This window comes from Macrotis lagotis, chromosome 3 (genome assembly GCF_037893015.1).
Source record: "Macrotis lagotis isolate mMagLag1 chromosome 3, bilby.v1.9.chrom.fasta, whole genome shotgun sequence".
In the NCBI taxonomy this organism is placed as follows: Eukaryota; Metazoa; Chordata; class Mammalia; order Peramelemorphia; family Peramelidae; genus Macrotis; species Macrotis lagotis.
In genome coordinates this window covers 271,682,979-271,705,095 of record NC_133660.1, presented here as the reverse complement: position 1 = coordinate 271,705,095, position 22,117 = coordinate 271,682,979, and the positions used below count along the sequence as shown (strand labels likewise).

Sequence of the window (22,117 nt, the reverse complement as noted above, 5' to 3'; positions counted from 1 at the left end):
ATAATTGGAAAACAAATAAAATATTTATATAAAAAAAAGAGGGGATTGGGCGAGATGGCCTCCGAGAACCCTTCAGCTTGGGATGCATGACCCTTTGAACTGGATAGTAAATTGTAATCTTCCATCCTTCCTTTTCCTTACCCAATCCCTGTCTAGCCTCCCACCAGCCCTGCCGATCTGGCGAGTTCATGTGTGACAGTGGCCTCTGCATCAATGCCGGCTGGCGCTGTGATGGGGATGCGGACTGTGATGACCAGTCTGATGAACGCAATTGTAGTGAGTGGGAGAATGGTTCTGGAAGGATGGGATGGCTTGTAGTGGATTCTGGTATATAGGAGACCCAGAGGAGAAGGCCAGGAACTAGGGCCCTGGCAGTCACCCTGGCTGAGCTCTGGATCAGAGGCTGACTAAGATGGTGGGAAGGTGGGGGAGAGCATGGGAGAGGGGTTCAGAGCTACCCCTGATCTAGACCTTCCCTCCTGCCTTCTTCAGCTACTTCCATGTGCACGGCGGAGCAGTTCCGCTGTAAATCTGGCCGCTGTGTCCGCTTATCTTGGCGTTGTGATGGGGAAGATGACTGTTCAGACAACAGTGATGAGGAAAACTGCGAAAACACAGGTCAGGCCCCTCAGTCCTGCCTCTGGCCCTTTAACAAGCATTCCATAATGTGGTTAAGATAGGGCAAAGATGACGTTATTCACCCACCTTGGGCCAGGAACCTGCTCTGGCCATAACCATGGTTGAGTTTTACCCAGTCTGGTGGGAACCACCATCCTTTCCCAAGGGCCATAGATGGTGGGGCCATAGGATCATGGATTAGAGCAGAAAGGGAGTTCAGAGGACATCTCACCAACCCCCTCATTTGAGAGATGAAGGAACTGCGACCCAGAGAAGTTAAGTGGTTGCTCAAGGTAGGCAGTAAGTGTTAGTGGTGAATTGGAATCCAACTCCTGTAACTTCAGAGCCAACAAGACCAGTATAATCATTCTGTTAACATTTATTTATATGTGGGTCTAATTGAGACCAGAGGAGCCATATTGGGTCAATTGGGGCCACATTACTTTAGATGGGGTCGATTTCCTTCTAAATCATTTTTGTGGCTATATCATTACTACCTTTCTCCTCTTGCCATGAATGAGCCTTGCCATCTCACTCTCTCGAACCCGAAGGGAAAGTCTGGGAATTACCAGCTCCATTCTTTGCTCTAGAGTCTCAGAACACTCCCTACACCACACACCCAACTTGCCTAAATTGCCAAATCTCACCTTAGAAAATGACAAGCTTCCCTCCTTTCCAGTTGTTCCTCTGATACCCCAGCTCCTCTCCTGACCTGTGATGTTCCCCTCTCCCTAGGAAGCCCCCAGTGTGCCTCAGATCAGTTCTTATGTGGGAACGGGCGCTGTATCGGCCAGAGAAAGTTGTGCAATGGTGTCAATGACTGTGGAGACAACAGTGATGAGAGTCCCCAGCAAAACTGCCGTAAGTGTCTCCTGGGGTGGGACTATTTGAATGCAAGTTTAGGGGGAGTTTTTTGAGCTGTGAGGATAAGAATAGCTAACCCAGCTCTTCTAATACCTTAATCTTACAGATGAGAAAACTGAGTCCCAGAAAGAGGAAATGATTTAGGGTCATAGATTTAGAATTGGAAGTCTCTAGAGAGTATAGATTCCAAGAGTTTGATTTTCTAAATGAAACTGAAGCTCATTCAAGGGAAATGACTTGCCCATGGTCCCAAAGGTAGCAATTGGCAGGCATAGGGTTTGAACTTAGATCCTGATTCTAAATCTGGTGTTTGTGTGCCCAAGATCACACAATCATTAAGTGGGTAGATGAGTCAGAATTTGAACTCCAAATCCAGCTCCCTTCCTGTGACACCCACCCTTCCTATTTAGCAGCACTTCCATTCCTACACAACTCCTAGGGCCAAAAGGGAACCCTCTCTAGGGACTCTTTCATCCATGGGAGCAGCCCTCCATATCTGGGGGAGTGCCAAGCTAGGTCTCCTTGGGGAGAATATTGGACTCAGCTTCCATCCCTGCTTGACTGGCACAGGGCCTCGGACGGGTCAGGAGAACTGCAACATCAACAATGGTGGTTGTGCCCAGAAGTGCCAGATGGTTCGAGGAGCAGTGCAGTGTACCTGTCACACCGGCTACAGACTTATGGAGGATGGGCGTTCATGTCAAGGTGAGGCAGGACCCTTGGAAGGGAAAAGGTTCAGGAGATGGTTGAGAGTGATGGATTGATCTGGGTCCCATTCCTTGAAATGCAAGTGGATATCTGAAAGTGAGCATTGAGCAATCAGTGAATTGAAGAGAGACAGAGTTTTCTGATCCATGCCCTCTTTCCCTACAGATGTGAATGAGTGTGCAGAGGAGGGCTATTGTAGCCAGGGATGTACTAACAGTGATGGAGCATTCCAGTGTTGGTGTGAGGCTGGCTATGAACTCCGACCTGATCGGCGAAGCTGCAAGGCCCTGGGTAAGGGGGGCTGGGGGTTGACCCTGGGGGCAAGGGCCAGTGAAACCTTCCTTGGGCGGCACCAGTTATCCTCTGCATTCTGCTGAGTGACCCAACCACCTCTACCATCTTTCAATCCAATGAGCAATTGTTAAGTACCTACTGTATGCTAAACATTGCGCTATGCATTGGGGGTACAAAGACAAAAATGAACAGACCCTCACCTCAGGGAGTTTACATTCTTCTGGGAGAATCCAATCTGTACATAGAGAAGTGAACACAAAGTAAATTCTAATTATTTCATTGTGGGGAGAAAGGCCTAATATCTTCTCTTACCTAAGCTAAGCCTCAAAGGAAGCACAAATGAGAAGGAAATGTATTACAGGAATGAGGGATTAATAGTGGGAGCAAAACATTGGAGATAAGAGGCAGAAGATGGAATGCTCTGTATGGAAGGATCTAGAGTATACAAGAAGGAGTAATGAAAACTAAGTCTGTAAAGAAAGACTGGGGTCAGGAACTTTAAATATCCAATAATAGTTAAGACACCAATAATGATAACAGCACACTGAGGTTTGTAAAACATTTTATATCTTATCTAAGTGATAATAGGAAACCCTTTTGGTGTTTTTGGTCAGGAGGTTGGTATTTAGATAAAATTGTTTTGGCATCAATGTGGAGACATAAGAGAGAGTCTGAGCAGGCAGACCAGATAAAAGGAAATTTCAGTAGTTCACACCTGAACTAGGGTGCTGGCTTTGTTAGTGGAGAGCAGGAGAACAGATGAGGAAGATAAGGCCCTAGCAAGTTAAATGACTTGCCCACAGCCACACAGATAAATAGGCATCTGAGGCAGGATTTGAACCCAGGGCCTCTGACTCCAGATATTGTTGAGGTTGTCAGTCCTTAACAGATATTAACTGAAATGTGGATTAACTGCTCTTTCAATGAGTGAGGATAAGTGGGAACACCCTGAGAAAGATGATTCTAGGCTCTAGTTGAAGCAGACACTGAAGGCTTCTTCTACCTCTGTCTCTCCTCCAACCTTGAGGTTTCAAGCAGAGGCTTTGAGCCTCCTGCTCTTAGGTAAGGGGTTTCCATCTAATGGACCTGGAAGGCTAAAGTGGGCTCGTGAGCCAAGGGACAGACTTGGAGCCTGGGCTTAGGCCCTGTCTCTCTGTTGTGTCCCAGGGCCAGAGCCCGTGTTGCTCTTCGCCAATCGCATTGACATCCGGCAGGTGCTGCCGCACCGCTCTGAGTATACGCTGTTACTCAACAACCTGGAGAATGCCATTGCCCTTGACTTCCACCACCGACGGGAGCTTGTCTTCTGGTCAGATGTCACCCTGGACCGCATCCTGCGAGCCAACCTCAATGGCAGCAATGTGGAAGAGGTGGTATCTACGGGTCTGGAAAGCCCAGGTAAGAAGGGTTGAGCCCCAGGGTGAGAGGAAGGGAGAAGAATAGTGGAACATGGTTACCTGAAGTGAGAGGAGTGTGCTGTGGACCAGGAAGCTAGTTCCACCTAGAAATTGAGGGTTATTGTCTGAAATACAAAGATAGGAAGAACCAACACAGGAAGGGTCTGTAAATATTGGCTGGATCCCCCGGACCTCAAGTACTTTTTCCTTCTCTATCCTTTGTCAGGGGGATTGGCGGTTGACTGGCTCCATGACAAGCTCTACTGGACAGACTCAGGTACTTCTAGGATAGAGGTGGCCAACTTGGATGGTGCACATCGGAAGGTGTTGCTGTGGCAGAACCTGGAGAAACCCCGGGCCATTGCCCTGCATCCCATGGAGGGGTGAGTGAGAGCCTTGGGCTTATGTCAACCGTCCCTTCTGCCCACTAGCCATTCCATGCAGAGAAGAGGCATTGGACCCCATCTTCCCGGGTGTAATGGGCCTGAAAGCTGATGTAGTATTGAGAGCCAAGAGATAAAGTTCTGGCTCCTGAGCTACTTTCCCATTCTGGACTGGCAGAGATGAAGCCTAGAAAAAGGACTCCTGAAATAGTGAATTTTTATACCATACTTCTTAGGAGAAAGGAACTTGCCTAAGGGAGCCAGTCATGCGCCTTCTTGGTGCGTTGGTGAGAAAGCTGGGTTTAGAGTCAAGAAAATACCATCTTAGATTCCATGTGACTTTGGGCAAGTCATTGATCTCCTTTTGGCCAAAAGTTTCCTTATAAAAATATCATAAGATAGAGTAATAAAACTATAGATTGTACTAGAATGGACTTTGAAAGTCATCAAATACAAGCCCATCATTTTATAGATAGGGACACTGAGGCCTAGTGTGTTATTTATGCACATTCACATATCTAGAAAATTCTGAGGTGGGCTTCAAACCCAAGTCTTCCTGACTCTTCCTAAACTCTACTCTCCACCAAAGTTGTCAAATACACCATCTGCAGCCCAAGTACATTCCCAAGTACAGCCTGAACTAGATTAAAATGTAATTAGGAAATAAATTAAATTAAACTACTACAAACCATAGATAATGTTAATTTGTGGTTTTTGAAGTCAACATATGACCTGCAGGGATTCTTATGTACAGTTTGGCGGTCCCTGTTTCTGGTTAAGTTTGGAGTCTGTCCTCCATCATAGAGGAGGGGAAAAAATGCCTTGGCAAACCTTAGAGCAGAATGTAAATATGATTGTTGTTATTGTTGCAACCACTAGGAGGGAATAGAATTGGACTTCTATTTTCATTGTTATCGAGACTCTCCGATGAGGCATCCCCCTGCCTGTGCTGGTTAGCACTTTTTTCTGCAAATATAGTCTCAGACAGCTGCTACCCTGAACACTGAGAAATGAAGTACCTTGCTCAGATTCCTCCACATTTTGAACTTAATTTGAATTCATATCTTCCAGATTCTAAGACTCTCCAACTTTCCTACACCATGTTGGCAAACAATATGCCATTACTACCAATAATTCTAGATTCATGGCAAATACCTCATGGACACTGAGCAAGATGTTATTTGATAAATATTGTTTTTATTCATGATTCCATCCATTTCCCTAGGATGTGGGCACACACTCTACCCACATCTCAGCTGCCTTTCTTCCCTTTCTAGTACCATTTATTGGACCGACTGGGGCAATACTCCTCGAATTGAGGCCTCCAGCATGGATGGCTCAGCACGGCGCATCATTGCTGATACTCACCTTTTTTGGCCTAACGGTCTCACAATCGACTATGCTGGACACCGGATGTACTGGGTGGATGCCAAGCATCATGTCATCGAGCGAGCTGATCTCGATGGAAGTAACCGCAAAGCTGTCATTAGCCAGGGTAAGGCCTTCTAAATATTTCTTTTAATTCTCCTTCCCTCTTCTACCTTCCTGGGCTCCTGCTTCATACTATCACAGAAGCAGAGCTAAAAGGGACTTTGGAGATAATTGAGACCACTCCTCATTTTACAAGGCCTAGAAAAGGTACAGTGACTTGCCCAGGGTCACACAACTAGCATCTGGATTGAACTTTGAATCCAGGATTTCCCGAGTCCAAGTCACTTATCAATCAACAGTCAAACAACAGAGTCAACTTATACTAGAGCTGATTGTTAAATTTTCACCCTGAGCATTTACCCCTCTGATATCATCTACCTCTATAAATCAGGGTTTAATTTGTTGTTTTGTTGATTATCTTTGTGAGAAAATGGAGAAAATCTTAACAATCAAGATTGAACTTATGTGTTTATATATATATATATATATATATTTTTTTTCTGAGATCTGGTTGTTAAATATTCACAAGCAGGCCTATGCATCAGGGATGAGCCCTGGATTAAGCTCTGTAGCTACATAGAAAGGCAGAACCAGTCTCTGCCATTGAGAAGCACTTTAACTATTATACAGTGTTTCCTGTCCTGTAGAATAAGGGTTTGAATCAATAATCCTAACACCCCTTTCAGCTCCAAGTCATGTGCCCATTTGTCCATTCCCACTGGGTCCTGGGAACTTCAGGAGAGAACCCCCCCCCCATTCTTTGGTTTAGAGATTGAGCCAGAATTCCCCAGTGCTAGGTCCAGGGGATCGACCCTCTGAGGCTCTGGGCTGAGGGTATTCTGGACTTTTTCGCAGGCCTCCCTCATCCCTTTGCCATCACGGTATTTGAGGACAGCCTCTACTGGACGGACTGGCACACCAAGAGCATCAATAGTGCCAACAAATTCACCGGCAAGAACCAGGAGATCATCCGTAATAAGCTGCACTTCCCCATGGACATCCACACCTTGCACCCCCAGCGACAGCCAGCAGGTAGCCACCCTCTGGGAGGCCAGCCCAGCCTGCCCCTTGGTGCCCCTTCTCTGGCCACGTTCCCAGGGCCCCTTCCTTCAGATGTCCTTGTCCTAGCTGGGTGAGACCCGAGGTTGGCACAGGGCAGCTGCCCCCTCTGCTGGCGACTGCGGGCAGCACATCTCCGAGCTCTCCTCCCCTCCTGGCTCTCTAGCCTCTGACCTTATGGGGGTCCTCTTACCCTGGGGGTATTTGAGCAGGGAGAAACCGCTGTGGGAACAACAATGGAGGCTGCACCCACTTGTGTCTGCCCAGCGGCCAGAATTACACCTGTGCCTGCCCCACTGGCTTCCGCAAGACCAGCAGCCACACCTGTGCCCAGAGTAAGTGTTTGGGGTACCCAGGATGGATTGTGGGGGCCTCTATGAAAATGGAGTTACCTGGAGGACATTCTAAGAATAGACCTGTGGCCAGGGATGTGGATTGAAATGATTCCAAAAGTTCCAGCAGGAGCAGCTTTGGGGTCACTAGAAATAGTTCATGATGTGCTTGTGGCCTGGGTGTTGGAGGCAGGCAAGACCTGGGTTCAAATCTTATCTGTTAGCCATCAGCATTTTTAAAGTGCCTACTAGGTACCAATCTCTGTGATAAAAACAACGGGAATTCAAAAAAGAGATAAAAGTTCAGCCTTGTCCTCAAGGAACTTATAATCCATCAGGGAGATAACAAGCAAACACATATGCTTTTTAAAAAAGGACCCTATATAACTCAGACAAATCACTTAATCTTCCTGAGTCTTTCTTTCTTCATCTGTAAAATGGGAATGGTCATAGTGAAAGGGCCTGCCTCTTTGTGGAGAGTGTTGATTGTGGCCACAGAGACCTGAGTTCAAATGTTGCCTCACCTAGTTACTAGCTCAGGCCTCAGTTCTCTTATCTGTAAAATGAAAGGTTTAACTTGATGATCTCTGAGGTCCCTTCCAGCTTGAAAACTATGGTCATGCCAATGAGGTGATGTTCATAAAACTATCTAACCTTGAAAGAGCTCTACCAAGGTCAGTCAGAAAGGAGGAAGACAGCTGAATTGGCATATCACTTCACTTATCAGTAGAATGACTTCTCTGGTCGCCACTTGAACCAAATAGATGACTTCCCATCCTTCTAGAAAGCAGGGGAGAAGTCTCCCATCCATTAGACCCTGCTGTATTGATCTCCCCTAAGCTGTAACTTATCAAATGATACATAGGAATATTCCCAACATCCAAGGGGCTACTAAGGGTTCTAAGATCTCAGTCCAGGAACCAAGTAGCTACAATTGGGCCTAGCAGCATGACCTTCAGTCATGGTAGACACTTAGTCTATGTATGGCAAGCAAATGAAGGAATAAATGAATGACTTCCCGTATTCTGGGATTAAGGCTTCCCTTGAGTTCCTGTTCTTTTTAAGAGTGTAAGCTCCTTGAGAGCAGGGTAGTCTTTGACCTCTTTTAGTATTCCCAGAGCTTAGCACAGGGCCTGGCCCCATAGTAGACACTTAATAAACAACTATTAAAGGATGCAACCATCTCAAAGATAAGGGAATGGAGGTAGAAAATTTGGAACTCAATAAAAAAGTAAAATATTAAAAATGGTTTTTACATGTAATTGGGAAAAATAAAATATTATTTTCAAAACTAAGTAAATAAATATCTATTGGTTACTTGGTTGCTTTTGAGAAGGGGAGCATCTAGACAAAGTTATTATTAGACCTTAACTGTACTACATCTAATGTCTTGGGTAGGGCTACTCCTTTGTACTCCAGACATGACTTGCCTTAGATTATGAGACTACACCCAGGGTCCTTTTGCAGGGCCCTGGAATTCCATCAAACCATTGGTAATAATGGGACCCCTTTTGGTGAACTTCCCTTAGAGCAGGAATTTTTTACCTGCTTTATGTCCTGGATCCCCTTACCCCCCCCACCCCCACCCTGGCAGCAGTCTGGTGAGAATCAGTGCTTTGCAAACCTTCAAGTCCTAAAATCAGTTATTTTTATTGACATTATCATCACTGTTCTCTCCATTTGATCCCAAAGTTTTATCTGACTGCTAAGGCTGCTGTAGACCCAAAGTTGAACTTGGGCTTAATGAGTAGGGTAGCAGATGGGGTAGAAGGAAATGGGCACAGGAGGTCACCCAGCCCCAGGCAGGTGGTGTGATTGAGCCAGATGTCACACAGGTGATTGTCTGTGTCTGTCACTATGTTGTCGGATTTAGAGGATTAAAAGAAGACCCCCCCCCTTTCGGCCTTTGATCAGGTCTTGACAAGTTCCTGCTTTTTGCCCGAAGGATGGACATCCGTCGGATCAGCTTCGACACGGAGGACCTGTCCGACGATGTCATCCCACTTGCTGATGTACGCAGTGCCGTGGCGCTGGACTGGGACTCCCGTGATGACTATGTGTACTGGACCGACGTCAGCACCGACACCATCAGCCGAGCCAAGTGGGATGGAACAGGGCAAGAGGTATGTCCAGTCTGACCCCGGGGGGGTCATGGGTGGGCATCTGTCCTCCCCTCAAGTAGGACTTCCTGACACTGTTAGGTTCAAAGTTATTTTATAGTAATTCACCTAGAAAGAAGTTGGGTTTTTGGTGGACTTCAACTTCGGTTTAAGTCGCCAATATTCTAAAGAAGCCAAGAAAGCCAATGCAAAATTAACCTGCCTTGAAAGCCATAATATTCTGAACTAGGAAAGTCATAGTTCTTTTGTACTCTGCTCTGGTTAGACCCTATCTGGAATGTTTTCAGTTCTGTGCTATTTGGAGCATCAACGAGCTCACAGAAGAATAGGGCTAGGTCCAAGATTAGGGCATCAGCACAGTTTGTGATACTGCTTTGCTTCTTACCCAGGTGGTAGTAGACACAAGTCTGGAGAGCCCTGCTGGCCTGGCCATTGATTGGGTCACCAATAAACTCTACTGGACAGATGCAGGTATGTGTAGCAGTGTGACTGTGTTGATTTGGTTTATGATGAGCTTTTTTTTACCTTAGAATGTCTCTCCCCACGGGCATCCAAGCCTTGAATCCAGGTAGAAGAGGCTCTGTGCTTCTAGAAAAGAGGACCTTTAACAGTCTAGTGAAGCTATGAATTCTTCTCAGAATCATACTTTTAAATACATTAAAAAATAGAATTACAAAGGGCACCAATTATATAATAAAGATATGTATTTTTTCCCCATTAAGTTCCCATGAAATCTATCTGTTGCCCCTTTGGGAATCATCAGGTCCCAAGTGAAGACTGCCTTGCTCTAGGATATAATATATTTAATACTCTTCATGAGACTGTTTCAGTATAATTTTCCAGGATGATGACAGTTTAGTCCCATTTATGTCTTTATGTTCCAATCTGTTAGGGCTATTGGCTGTTTCCCACGAAGACATTCCATATCCCATTTCCATGTCTTTACACAAGCTTCCCCCTTCTCTGGAATACCCTTCCTCCTCATTTCTACCTGGAAAAATCTCTAACTTCCTTTGAGAATCACTACTTAAACAATGCCAGCTGCTAGTGGCTTCTCTCCCAGGAAATTGCCTTTTTTTTTTCACCCTTAGACAATGGGGTTATAATGACTTCCCTAAGATCATACTTCTAGTAATTATCAAGTGTCTGAGGCCAGATTTGAACTCAGGTCCCCCTGACTCCTGGACTAGTGCTCTGTCCACTGCACCACCTACCTGCTCTTTTTGTTTGTTTGTTTGTTTTAGGAAATTACCAATAGTATTGACTTTATTTTGTATTTTCTTCACTGTTTCCATGTGACTTCCCCTAAGGAGAATGGCAGTGTCTATCATCATGCAATCAGTAAATAAATATTTACTAAATGAATGAATGGTTGTGGGACTGATAGAGGAAGCTCTCATCTTGAATTTGAGCATTCCCAACCAGATTGCTGTTGATTGTCTTCTATGAATGACTCAAATGGATATTTGGGAGGCAGGTCAGATAGGCAGCTACTGGTCTCTCCTTTCTCCCTCCACATACTGATCTGGATAGCATTTGAGTTGGAATTTCTACTGGCCATGCATCTTATTCATATATGTGATTGGCTGCCTCAGATCTTGGCATATGAAAACACCATCAGTGCCAACTCCCTACAAGAAGGTTGGACTAAAGAGGCTTTGCATACCAATTGTGTGACCAACAGCTTTTCTCTCCAACTCTCCCTGGACTTTGGAGGACTGACATTTTTGTCTCCCCCATCTTGGCAGGCACAGACCGAATTGAAGTGGCCAACACAGATGGTACCATGAGGACAGTACTAATCTGGGAAAATCTGGATCGTCCCCGGGACATTGTGGTAGAACCCAGGGGAGGGTAAGTCTTTCCCATTCAAGCTGTTCTCAGAATATAATTTGACCTCTCCTCTTCCCTTTCCCTTTTCTCCCATTATCACCTGAATCCAGAGTGATCTCAAATCACAAACAGTAGTATCATGAGTTCAAATCCTGTCCCCAGAGATTTACTTGCTTTGTGACCCTGGGTAAGTCACTTAACCCTTCTTAGCTTCAGTTTCCTCATCTATAAAATAGTTCCTACCTCAAAGGATTTTTATGAGGAGCAAATGATATAATATTAAATTTCCTTGCAAACTTTAAAGTGCTATATTGGGGTGGCTAGGTGGCGCAGTGGATAAAGCACTGGCCCTGGAGTCAGGAGTACCTGGGTTCAAATCCAGTCTCAGATGCTTAATAATTACCTAGCTGTGTGGCCTTGGGCAAGCCACTTAACCCCATTTGCCTTGCAAAAAAACCCTTAAAGTGCTATATTAATGCTAACTATTATAGTTATTATTGTCATCATCACTTTAGAACTTAGAAATCATCCAGTGCCTCTTATTTTTAGGATGAAACCCAGAGAATTGGTTGACTTCCCACAGATTACACAGTTAAGTAAGTGAGCCAGGATTTGAACCAACTCCAGCATTTGTTCCCTGTATCATATTGTTAAAAGTGACTAGAAAGGAGACTGGGACATGCAGAAAAAAGTAGATAACCTAGGCAACATGTCTCCTTGCTGAGAATGAGAGGCCTTAGGTAAGAGCAAGGACAAAAGACAAAACAATTTTCTTTGCTCGTGCCTAGGTTCATGTATTGGACGGATTGGGGGGCAAGCCCCAAGATTGAGAGGGCTGGCATGGATGCCTCAGGTCGCCAAGTCATCATCTCCTCCAATCTGACCTGGCCCAATGGACTGGCCATTGACTATGGGTCCCAGAGGCTCTATTGGGCTGACGCTGGCATGAAGACCATAGAGTTTGCTGGACTAGATGGGAGCAAGAGAAAGGTAAGGGAGATGGCCAAAGAAGCCCAGAAAATGAAAGTTCTGTGAGGGCAGGACGGTTTGGGATTTTTTTCTTGTATCCCTAGCACCTGGTAAAGTAACTGGCATAAGTGAATGCTTAATTAATGCAAATTGAATTGAGTTGGCTCTCAAACAGAAATGGGAGGATAGGTCAGTGTAGCCTAGCCTGCTCTGTAGCTGTGACCTCTTCCAGCTTGGGTAGGTAATCTTATTGGGTGGCAAGAAGGACCTGGGGAATGGGCCATCCTGTGGGCTGAGGAGGGTAAATAAAAGGCCCGCCTTTTTCATATATGGAAATGATGAGAAGTGTTGGGGTGTTTTGCAGGTGCTGATAGGAACCCAGCTTCCGCATCCTTTTGGGCTGACCCTTTATGGAGAGCGTATCTACTGGACTGACTGGCAGACCAAGAGCATCCAGAGTGCAGACCGGCTGACAGGACTGGACCGTGAAACACTCCAGGAGAACCTGGAGAACCTCATGGACATCCATGTTTTCCATCGACTAAGGCCCCCAGGTGAGCAGCCTCTTGGGTCAATGCATCCTGGTAATTTAACCTCCCTACACTGCTAGTAAATAGCTAGATAAATACATGGCTAGTTGGATGAATGCAGAGAAACAGGTGGATAAATAGATAGCTGGATAGAGAGATGGAGAGCTAGAAAGATGGATAAATAGTAAGATAGATAGACAGGCAGACAGCCAGACAGATAGATAGATTAGATAGGTAGACAGACAGATAGACAGATAAGACAGGTAGATAAACAAGTGGATGGATGGATAGATGGATGAATGGATGGATGGTTAGATAGACATGAATATGTATAGATAGATGGGTTGATAGATGCATAGACAGACAGATAGATAGGTTAGATAGGTAGACAGACAGACAGATAAGACAGGTAGATAGGTGGATGGATGAATGGATAGACATAGATGGATAGATGATAGGCAGATAGACAGACATGAATATGTATAGATAGATGAGTTGATAGGTATACTGATAGATAGATATGGATGGATGGACAGATAAGATAGGAAGAAAGGAAAGGAGGGACAGCATCTATTAAGTGCTTCCTAATTCCTGGCACTTACTAACTACTAGAAAAAACTTAAAAAATGAGACAATCTCTGCCTTCAGACCTTTCTTAACGATCATTAGATGGGGAGCTGAGAAATAGAGTAATGGGGGTTGGGATACCTGGATAGAGACAAAGCTGCTGTTAGGAGAGTGAGGAGTGGAGCCAAAAGAGAGGTGCCCATGGTCTGAGCATCATAAAATGGTGACCTGGGCTCAGGACTTACCAGTCAGGACTGTGGGTCTCAAGGCAGAAGTATCTACAGGGGGAGAAGGCTTCTAGTGAGGGAGTGGAGAAGTCCAAAGTATGAAGAGAGTGAGGAGCGGTTCACTCAATTGATCTTTCCTTTTCTTTTTTCCCCCAGTACACACTCCCTGTGCTGTGGGGAATGGGGGCTGCAGTCACCTGTGTCTTCGATCCCCACATCCTAAAGGTTATAGCTGCACCTGCCCCACTGGCATCAACCTTCTGCCTGATGGCAAGACTTGTTCTTCAGGTGAGTACATAAGAACCTGGTGATCTAGAGCCTCCCTGGAAATAAAGAATGAATCTCCTACCTATCCAGTATAGGACCCAATTATGTCTAAGAAATTCTTTGAATATTGAGCCCCTCTAGAGAAGAGAGGACATCCTGGAGAGCAGACAACTGGGCCTAGAAGAAGGATATGTGGTGCTAGCATAATGGAAACAAGATTTCCTCCAGGGATCTTGTGCTTCTAAGAAACTCTTGGTGAACTTTTCCACAGAAGATAATTTAGCTTTTGTCTGCTTGACCCCAAAGGGCCGAACTTGGTGTAGGTTAAAGGGAGACAATTGAGATGTGATATATGGAAAATTTTCCTAAGACTTGGTACTAATCTAAAGAGTTATAAGCTGGGCGGCTAGGTGGCTCAGTGTAGGGTAGCTAGGTGGCACAGTGGATAGAGCACTGGCCCTGGAGTCAGGAGTACCTGGGTTCAAATCCAGCCTCAGACACTTAATAATTACCTAGCTATGTGACCTTGGGCAAGTCACTTAACCACATTGCCTTAATTTTTAAAAAAAGAATAAAGAGGAATAGACTGCTGTGGGAGGTAGTAAGCTTTTCTATACTTAGTGAAGTATTCCATCTATAGAGTCTAGTGAGGAGTCTTTTTCAGGTATGTGTTAGCCTAAAGGCTGATTCTGACGTCCTGTGATTTTGGGGAAGATTCTGTAACCCTGAGCCCATGACTTAGGAAGAAGGAAATCTCTGCTCATGCTCTTTGAACTGAAGGATAAATGGGGGTGGGAGTGGGGTATTCCTTTTCTCTAACACCTGAGCTCTTGGTAGCACATTTCCCCAGAGGCAGGACCACAGACAGAGGCAGTTTCCTTAGGACAGTTTCCACCATTGCAGGCATGAGAAGCTTCTTGATCTTCGCCAGGAGAATAGACATTCGCATGGTCTCCCTGGACATCCCATACTTTGCTGACGTTGTGGTGCCAGTCAATATCACCATGAAGAACACCATTGCCATCGGGGTGGATTCCCAGGAAGGTCTGTATGACCCATAAGAGTGGGGTAAAAATCTTTCTACTTTTCTCCCTAAAGTCAATGTAGGTTCTCTTCTTAGCCATTACTCAGAATCTGATCCTACTTTCTGTAACTTAACACATGCACCTTTTCTCCATAGCACCTGCTATTTGTCTCTAAGAACTTTGTCTATGGCCTTCTATCCTTTCTTCTTTCCCTTCTTCATATCTCTGGGGTTTCTGCCTTATCCCAGGGCTGTGCCCCAGAAAGCTTTATCTAAATAACTGAAGATCTCAGCTTAGAATTTTCTCTAACTCTTACTTCATCTCCCGTAGGCTGAACTGCCTTCCATCCTCTTTGGGGGGTGGGGTGGTGTGGAACTATTGGAAATCAGTCAAAATTCAAACAATTTTTTAAATTAAATTTTATTCTATTTTCTCATTCACTTTTTCTCCCTCCCACTCACCCCTGCTCCAATTGAGAGAACAAGAAAAATAAAACTACTGTTGTAAACATATAGTTAAACAAAATGATTTCCTCATTGGTCATGTCCAAAAAAAGTTGCCTCAATCTGCATTCTGAATCCATTAGCTCTCTATCTGAAAGTGAAGTATCCTATGGAATTGTGATTACTCATTATTTTGATCAAAATTACTAATTCTTTCAATGTTCTTTCTCTTTACAACATTCTTATTATATAAATTGTTCTCTTGTTTCTGCTTATTTCTTTATATATCAATTCATCTAAATCTTCCTAAGTTTTTCTGAAAACACATCCTTCATCATTTCCTATAGCATAATAGTTTTCCATCATATTAAGATACTATAGCTGAAGGGGGAAGCTAGGTGGCACAGTGGATAGAACACCTGGAGTCAGGAGGACCTGAGTCCAAAGACTACACTTAATAATTGTCTAGCTGTATGACCTTGGGCAAGTCATTCTTATAACCCCATTGCCTTAAATAAATAAAAGTAAATATATATATATATGTATATATATATATATATATATATATATATATATCATAACTTGTTCAGCCATTCCCCAATTGATAGGCATGCTTTCAGATTCCAGTTTTTTCACCCCCAAAAAAGTTGTTATAAATATTTTTGCAGTTATTAAATTGACTTTGTGATAACACTAGGGATATAAAGAAAGGAAAAAAAAATACAGTCCTTGGTCTCAGGGAGCTTACATTCTAGTGGAGGAAAAACATGAAAATAACTAGTTATAAAGAGAATATACATATACATATATATATGTACATATATATATATAAAGAGAATAGATGGGAGAAAATCTCAGAGGAGAAGGTACTAGCAGCTGGGGGGGCGGGGTCTGGGAAAGGTATCCTGAGCTGAGTCTTAAAGGAAGTTAAGAGGCAGAGCTGAGAAGGAGTAGTATTCTTTGTAGAGAGGATATCCAGGACAAAGGCATGGAGATGGGAGTGAATAGAGATTGAGGTTGAACTAGACTTTTCTTCCTTCAGGAAAGGTTTACTGGTCAGACAGCACATTGCGTAGGATCAGCCGGGCCAACTTGGATGGCTCCCAGCATGAGGACATAATCACCACAGGTGAGATTGACCACAACCAGCCCAATGGATCAAGTAAAGATATAGAGGAAAAAAGGGTGGATTTGGAGTCATAAGACTTGGGTTTGAATCCTGACTGCCATTTACAAATCCTTGTGACCTTGAGCAAATCCCCTAATATTTCTTGGCTACAGTTTCCTCTTCCATAAAATGAGGAAGTTGGATTATATGAAGTGGTCCAGTGGAATATAGTATGGTCCAGTGGAAAGAGTCTGAGTCTCAAATTGGAAGACCCAGGTTCAAATCTTGCCTCTAATCCTTGTCCCTGTGTGAACATGAACAAGTCACAGGGCCTTGCTAGGAGACCTCATCTCTAAAAGGAGGAGGGGGACTAGAGGAAATCTAAGATCCCTCCCAGATCTATGATCTATTATCTATGATCTAGGCTTCTATGAAAGCCTACCCTGGATTTTTTGGTCAATGAAGAGGGAAACATAGTAGTCTTGGCAAATGCTTTCATCCCTTTTGTTCTGATGCAGAATCTTATGTGATCTCTTTGGTCTTTCCAGGATTACAGACCACCGATGGTCTGGCTGTAGATGCCATTGGCCGGAAAGTGTATTGGACAGACACAGGAACCAACCGGATTGAAGTGGGCAACCTCGATGGGTCCATGCGGAAGGTCTTGGTGTGGCAGAATCTGGATAGTCCCCGGGCCATTGTGTTGTACCATGAGATGGGGTAAGACTGGAAAGAGTGGCCTCTGGGGATCTGGGATGACTTACTGTATCTTTCTACAGAGGGACACTGTGTCTTCTGACACACCTGGTGGAGAAGCTCACTTCCCTGGGGCTTATGTCTCCCCCAGGACTATGTACTGGACAGACTGGGGGGAAAATGCCAAGTTGGAACGGGCTGGAATGGATGGCTCAGACCGCACTGTGCTCATCAACAACAACCTGGGCTGGCCCAATGGATTGACTGTGGACAAAGCTGGCTCCCAACTGCTCTGGGCAGATGCCCACACTGAGGTGGGTATGGGAATAAGGAGTAAATAGGGGAAGGAGGGAGGTATTCTACCCTAAGGGGATTGGTAGAATCCCAAGCTAATCAGCTTATGGGCTTTCTGCCTTCCATGACTCCAGGTCCGTTCATATCCTGTTCCTTCTCCTCCTTCCCCTGTAGCGCATTGAGGTTGCTGACCTCAATGGTGCCAATAGACGCACCCTGGTGTCACCTGTTCAGCATCCTTATGGCCTCACCCTGCTTGACTCCTACATATACTGGACTGACTGGCAAACCCGTAGCATTCATCGGGCTGACAAGAGCACGGGAAGCAATGTCATCCTGGTGCGGGCCAACCTTCCTGGCCTCATGGACATTCAGGCTGTGGATCGACAACGACCACTGGGTGAGCTGACCATAGGCTACTGTCTGTCAGATGCCTTATTGGGATATCCATGGAGCACCCAAAGTTTGGAGCTGTAACCAAGCAACAAGGATACCTTATTTTCCCCATTTTACAGAGAAGTAACCCAAAACTCAGGGAGATTAATTGACTTGTCTGAATTACTTTATTTGAATTCACTAGACTGAAAGCTTCTTGAGGACAGGAATTGCCTCTTCCCTCTTTTTGTAACTTTAGTTCTTAACTGGGATCTAAAGCTTGGCCCATAGTAGGCACTTACTAGTTGTTTATTGACTGACTTCTTTCTTTTAAGGGCTTGCCCTTAAGCAAGGCTGACCTGAAGAGCCAAATTTACAAAGCAGATATATCAGGGTGCCAACTACTTGCTTTTTAAATTTTTTTTTGCAAGGCAATGGGGTTAAGTGACTTGCCCAAGGTCACACAGCTAGGTAATTATTAAGTGTCTGAGGCCAGATTTGAACTCAGGTCCTCCTGACTCCAGGGCCAATGCTGTATTTACTGTGCCACCAAGCTGCCCCTGACTGACTGCTTTCTAGTATCTAGTATGATATCCCTTCTGTCTGTGACCATATCAGTAAGAGTATGAATTCTCCACTTGCCCTAGATCTCCTGGAGGCATTCCAGAGGCCTTCCCTTTCTGGGTCACCCGTGGAAATGACAGGATCTAGCTGTAGAGAACCAACTCCTCAAGACCTGCTGCTTTTTTACCTTGGGCAGGATGTTGACCAGACACTAACACCACTGTTCTTTCTCCCTTTAGGCTCGAACAGATGTGGCCTGAAGAATGGTGGCTGCTCTCACCTGTGTCTACCAAGACCAACAGGCTTCTCCTGTGCCTGCCCCACTGGCATCCAGCTCAAGGGGGATGGGAAGACCTGTGACCCTTCCCCAGAGACCTACCTACTCTTTTCCAGCCGAGGCTCCATCAGACGCATCTCTCTGGATACCAGTGACCACACGGACGTACACGTCCCAGTGCCCGAACTCAACAATGTCATTTCTCTGGACTATGACAGTGTGGACGGAAAGGTTTATTACACAGATGTTTTCCTGGACGTTATCAGGTATGGGCATGATGGGCCCTCAGATGATCTACAAGTATAACTTCTTCCAAAAGTAGCTCTCCCTTCATCCTGGGTGGGTGAGATCTTGCTTTGTGTTGAATTGCAGAGGGGGTCCAGGGACTTGGCAACAAACATTTCTGGAAACTGGACATTTAAATTCTCCTTTCTAATTCTTGTATTATCTATTGGGCTAAATCACTTTACTCTGTTCTATGGTAACAGACCCTTGCCATATGCCTGGCATAAATTCATAGATTTATTCTGTCTTTCCTAGTCACCATCTATGTTTTCCCTCAAAGGCTTTTAGGAGAGTGTTTACTTGCCTTTTGCTCAGACCCCTATAGTCCCAAATTGTAAGGAAGTAACTCTGGCTAAACTTTTGGGTAATGAATCTAGGGGATATTAACTTCTTGTTGTTACTACTACTATTATTATTATTATTATTATTATTACAAATGTCAGTAGTTATCATCAGAGAACTAGGTAGGACAGCTGTCAAGGTACTCCTGCTATAATCTAGACCCTCACCTAACCCTGAGTTGATGTTCCCAAGGCGAGCTGACCTGAATGGCAGTAACATGGAGACAGTCATCGGAAGGGGACTTAAGACCACTGATGGCCTAGCAGTCGACTGGGTGGCCAGGAACCTGTACTGGACAGACACGGGCCGGAACACCATTGAGGCCTCGAGGTTGGATGGCTCCTGCCGGAAGGTGCTGATTAACAACAGCCTGGATGAACCCAGAGCCATTGCTGCCTTCCCCAGAAAGGGGTAAGTGAAGCCAGAAGAAAGGGCAATCAGCCAGTAGGAAGACTGGGTCACATGGAAGCTTTTGCGTGTCTGGGTAGATGGTGGGGCCTGTGGAATTAGTCCTATTAAAGGAACCTACTGCAGCGTCTCTGAAGAGTCTGCCCAGCCCAGAGGTTCTCCATATACTAGGAGCTTCCTCTAGAAGCTATGCCTATTCTTGCAACTGTTCACATCCCAGAAATTATTTAGGACTTATATTTGTACAAGCATGAGTCTATGAACTTTCCTGCCATATGCTAAGTTCCTCAGGACCAAGAGTAACATTGTTCCATAAGGGAAAATGTCTGATAATCACTGTTTTTTCCTATCATCTCCCCATCATCCCCCTACCATAGTCAGATGCTCTCTTCTACCTCTGTGGGGAATAACATGGCTGTTTTGGCCTAGGTACCTTTTCTGGACAGACTGGGGCCACCCAGCCAAGATCGAGCGGTCAAACCTGGACGGCTCTGAGAGGAAATTGCTCATCAACACTAATCTGGGCTGGCCCAATGGTCTTACCCTGGACTATGATACCCGAAGGTGAGCATCCTCCTCAGATACTGGGCAGGCAAAGCAAAAAAACAAGGACTACCAATGGCCATCCCCTTCCAGCCGGCAGACCACTCTGGGTTTTGTTAGGAAGCTGGAGAAGAGAGAAGGGAGGGAGGGAAAATCAGAAGCACCTGCCTCAAATAAAGGAGAAAGGAGAGAGAGAGAGTCAAGAGGAACTCCTGTTTGTAGCTAAATCAGAAGAGGTAAAGCTGGAATGTAAGCTTCTTGAAGGCAGGAATTATTTTATTTTTGCCTTTATATCTCCATCACTTAGCAGAGAATCTGTCACTTTTGTTCAATCATTTTTCAGTTGTGTCTAATTCTTTATAATCCCATTTGGGGTTTTCTTGGCAAAGATACTGGATGATTTGTCTCATTTCTTTCTCTAGATCCTTTTACATATGGGGAAACTGAGGCAAACTTGAACTCAGGAAATGAGTCCAGGCTCAGACACCTAGCTGGCCATATGTCACATAGGATGGACATAATAACTGGACCTTTAATTGGTCTCCCCAGATAAGCATACTATCTTTACCAATGCAGTTTGGTACCTCCTCTATCACTTAGTTTTAGAGGGACACCTGGATTACTGTGTATATGACTTGTCCAGGGTAATGCAGTCAGCATATTTCAGAGTTAGGACTTGAACTCAGGCCTTCTTGGTTCTGAGGCCATCTTTTTACCCACGATGCTATACTGCCTTATTCTAGCATATGGTAGGCCTTTAATAAATGCTGTTGAATTGAATTAAGAACAAAAGAATCAGAATCTCTTTTGACCCTCCATATCTCTTCTACTCCTAAAGGGAATATGCCTGTGTCTTAAGTTGGGTTCATTTTTAACTCATTGATCATCCATTCTTCCTCTTTAGTCCCAAATCCCAGTCTGCTCTCTTCCTAAGCTCCGATGACGGAGGTAGCTGACTCAATTGAAAGGATATGAGCTCATTGGGGGGAAAGCCAGGACTCTATGGGAGGATGTTTGAGCCCCCTGTTACCACCACCCCCCTTCCCAGCTACCACTTCTCCCCTTCCACAGGATCTACTGGGTAGATGCTCACTTGGATCGGATTGAAAGCGCTGACCTCAATGGGAAGCTACGGCAGGTCTTGGTCAGCCATGTATCTCATCCATTTGCTCTTACACAGGTAATAGATGTTGCTCCAGAGGTGGGGAGAGTGTGGAGTAGCAGAAGTAACTAAAGTTGCTTGGTCGGGGTGAGACAGACCTCTTCAGTGGTTAGCCTTACAATGAGTTCTCAGGTCCACAACATCATTATGAATCATTTCTGCCCAGCTGGGTCAACTGCATCACTATTCTACAAATGCCACACATTTCAGGAGTATTTACTAATAATGTTAGCCAAGGCCAGAGTAATGTCCTTTTCCCCCACTGCAAATTTTTATCCTTTGGAGTGTCTGTTGGGATGATCTAGCTGTCAATTGTTGGTCAGTTGAGTGACCCCTCCCCCCCTTTTGGGGCTCTCATGATGAGCAGCAGGACAGGTGGATCTACTGGACAGACTGGCAGACCAAATCAATCCAGCGTGTAGACAAATACTCGGGCCGGAACAAGGAGACCGTGCTGGCTAACGTGGAGGGGCTCATGGACATCATCGTGGTCTCCCCACAACGGCAGACAGGTAGCTGGCTCTTACTCATTATCAGTAACAGCTCCTGAGGGTTCTTAATGCCTATAAAAGTATAAATAGTCACAGTACCATGCTGCCTCAATGCAAACTCCCTTAGAAGTCATAGGATCATAAAATGGCTTCTACAATGGCAGCGTCCATTCTCAACCCTAGCCCACCCCCCAAGGTTATTTCTCTCAGATATCGCTCTCCCACAAAGGCCTTTTCCCATTCCTCCCAGTTACTCTGGGAAAATTGTCTTCTTCCTGAAATTATTTTAGATCAATAACTTGGGAGGTCTTTGTCTTTATTTGCTTGTATGTCTATCAAATACTTCCATAGAATGTAAGCCCCTTGAGGGCAAAAACTGTTTCCTGTTTTCTTTATATCTCCAGCACCAAGGATAATCCTTGACCCATAGTAGACTCTTAATAGGCATAATACATGTTTATTGCATCAGCTTGAGTTAAATTGCATCTTCTACTCACTTTTCTAG

At 44.9% G+C, this 22,117-nt stretch overlaps 1 protein-coding gene across 4 annotated transcripts in view; it reads left to right on the top strand.

Annotated features, from left to right (window-relative positions):
• Positions 1–22,117, top strand: part of LRP4 (LDL receptor related protein 4) — a 68,079-nt gene that overhangs the window by 28,474 nt on the left and 17,488 nt on the right. For 3 of the 4 annotated variants that reach the window (XM_074230573.1, XM_074230571.1, XM_074230574.1), the window contains exons 7-32: positions 157–276; positions 493–618; positions 1,354–1,479; positions 2,053–2,187; positions 2,356–2,481; positions 3,652–3,882; positions 4,108–4,264; positions 5,542–5,759; positions 6,551–6,727; positions 6,964–7,089; positions 9,001–9,209; positions 9,596–9,677; positions 10,955–11,060; positions 11,828–12,029; positions 12,373–12,562; positions 13,489–13,620; positions 14,503–14,643; positions 16,110–16,196; positions 16,724–16,895; positions 17,023–17,185; positions 17,340–17,565; positions 18,344–18,647; positions 19,201–19,419; positions 19,846–19,980; positions 21,031–21,139; positions 21,489–21,633. In XM_074230573.1, the coding sequence (XP_074086674.1) occupies positions 157–276; positions 493–618; positions 1,354–1,479; positions 2,053–2,187; positions 2,356–2,481; positions 3,652–3,882; positions 4,108–4,264; positions 5,542–5,759; positions 6,551–6,727; positions 6,964–7,089; positions 9,001–9,209; positions 9,596–9,677; positions 10,955–11,060; positions 11,828–12,029; positions 12,373–12,562; positions 13,489–13,620; positions 14,503–14,643; positions 16,110–16,196; positions 16,724–16,895; positions 17,023–17,185; positions 17,340–17,565; positions 18,344–18,647; positions 19,201–19,419; positions 19,846–19,980; positions 21,031–21,139; positions 21,489–21,633 (4,164 nt within the window). The remainder of the gene's footprint in view (positions 1–156; positions 277–492; positions 619–1,353; positions 1,480–2,052; positions 2,188–2,355; positions 2,482–3,651; positions 3,883–4,107; positions 4,265–5,541; positions 5,760–6,550; positions 6,728–6,963; positions 7,090–9,000; positions 9,210–9,595; positions 9,678–10,954; positions 11,061–11,827; positions 12,030–12,372; positions 12,563–13,488; positions 13,621–14,502; positions 14,644–16,109; positions 16,197–16,723; positions 16,896–17,022; positions 17,186–17,339; positions 17,566–18,343; positions 18,648–19,200; positions 19,420–19,845; positions 19,981–21,030; positions 21,140–21,488; positions 21,634–22,117) is intronic. The other variant, XM_074230572.1, reaches the window with a different exon arrangement.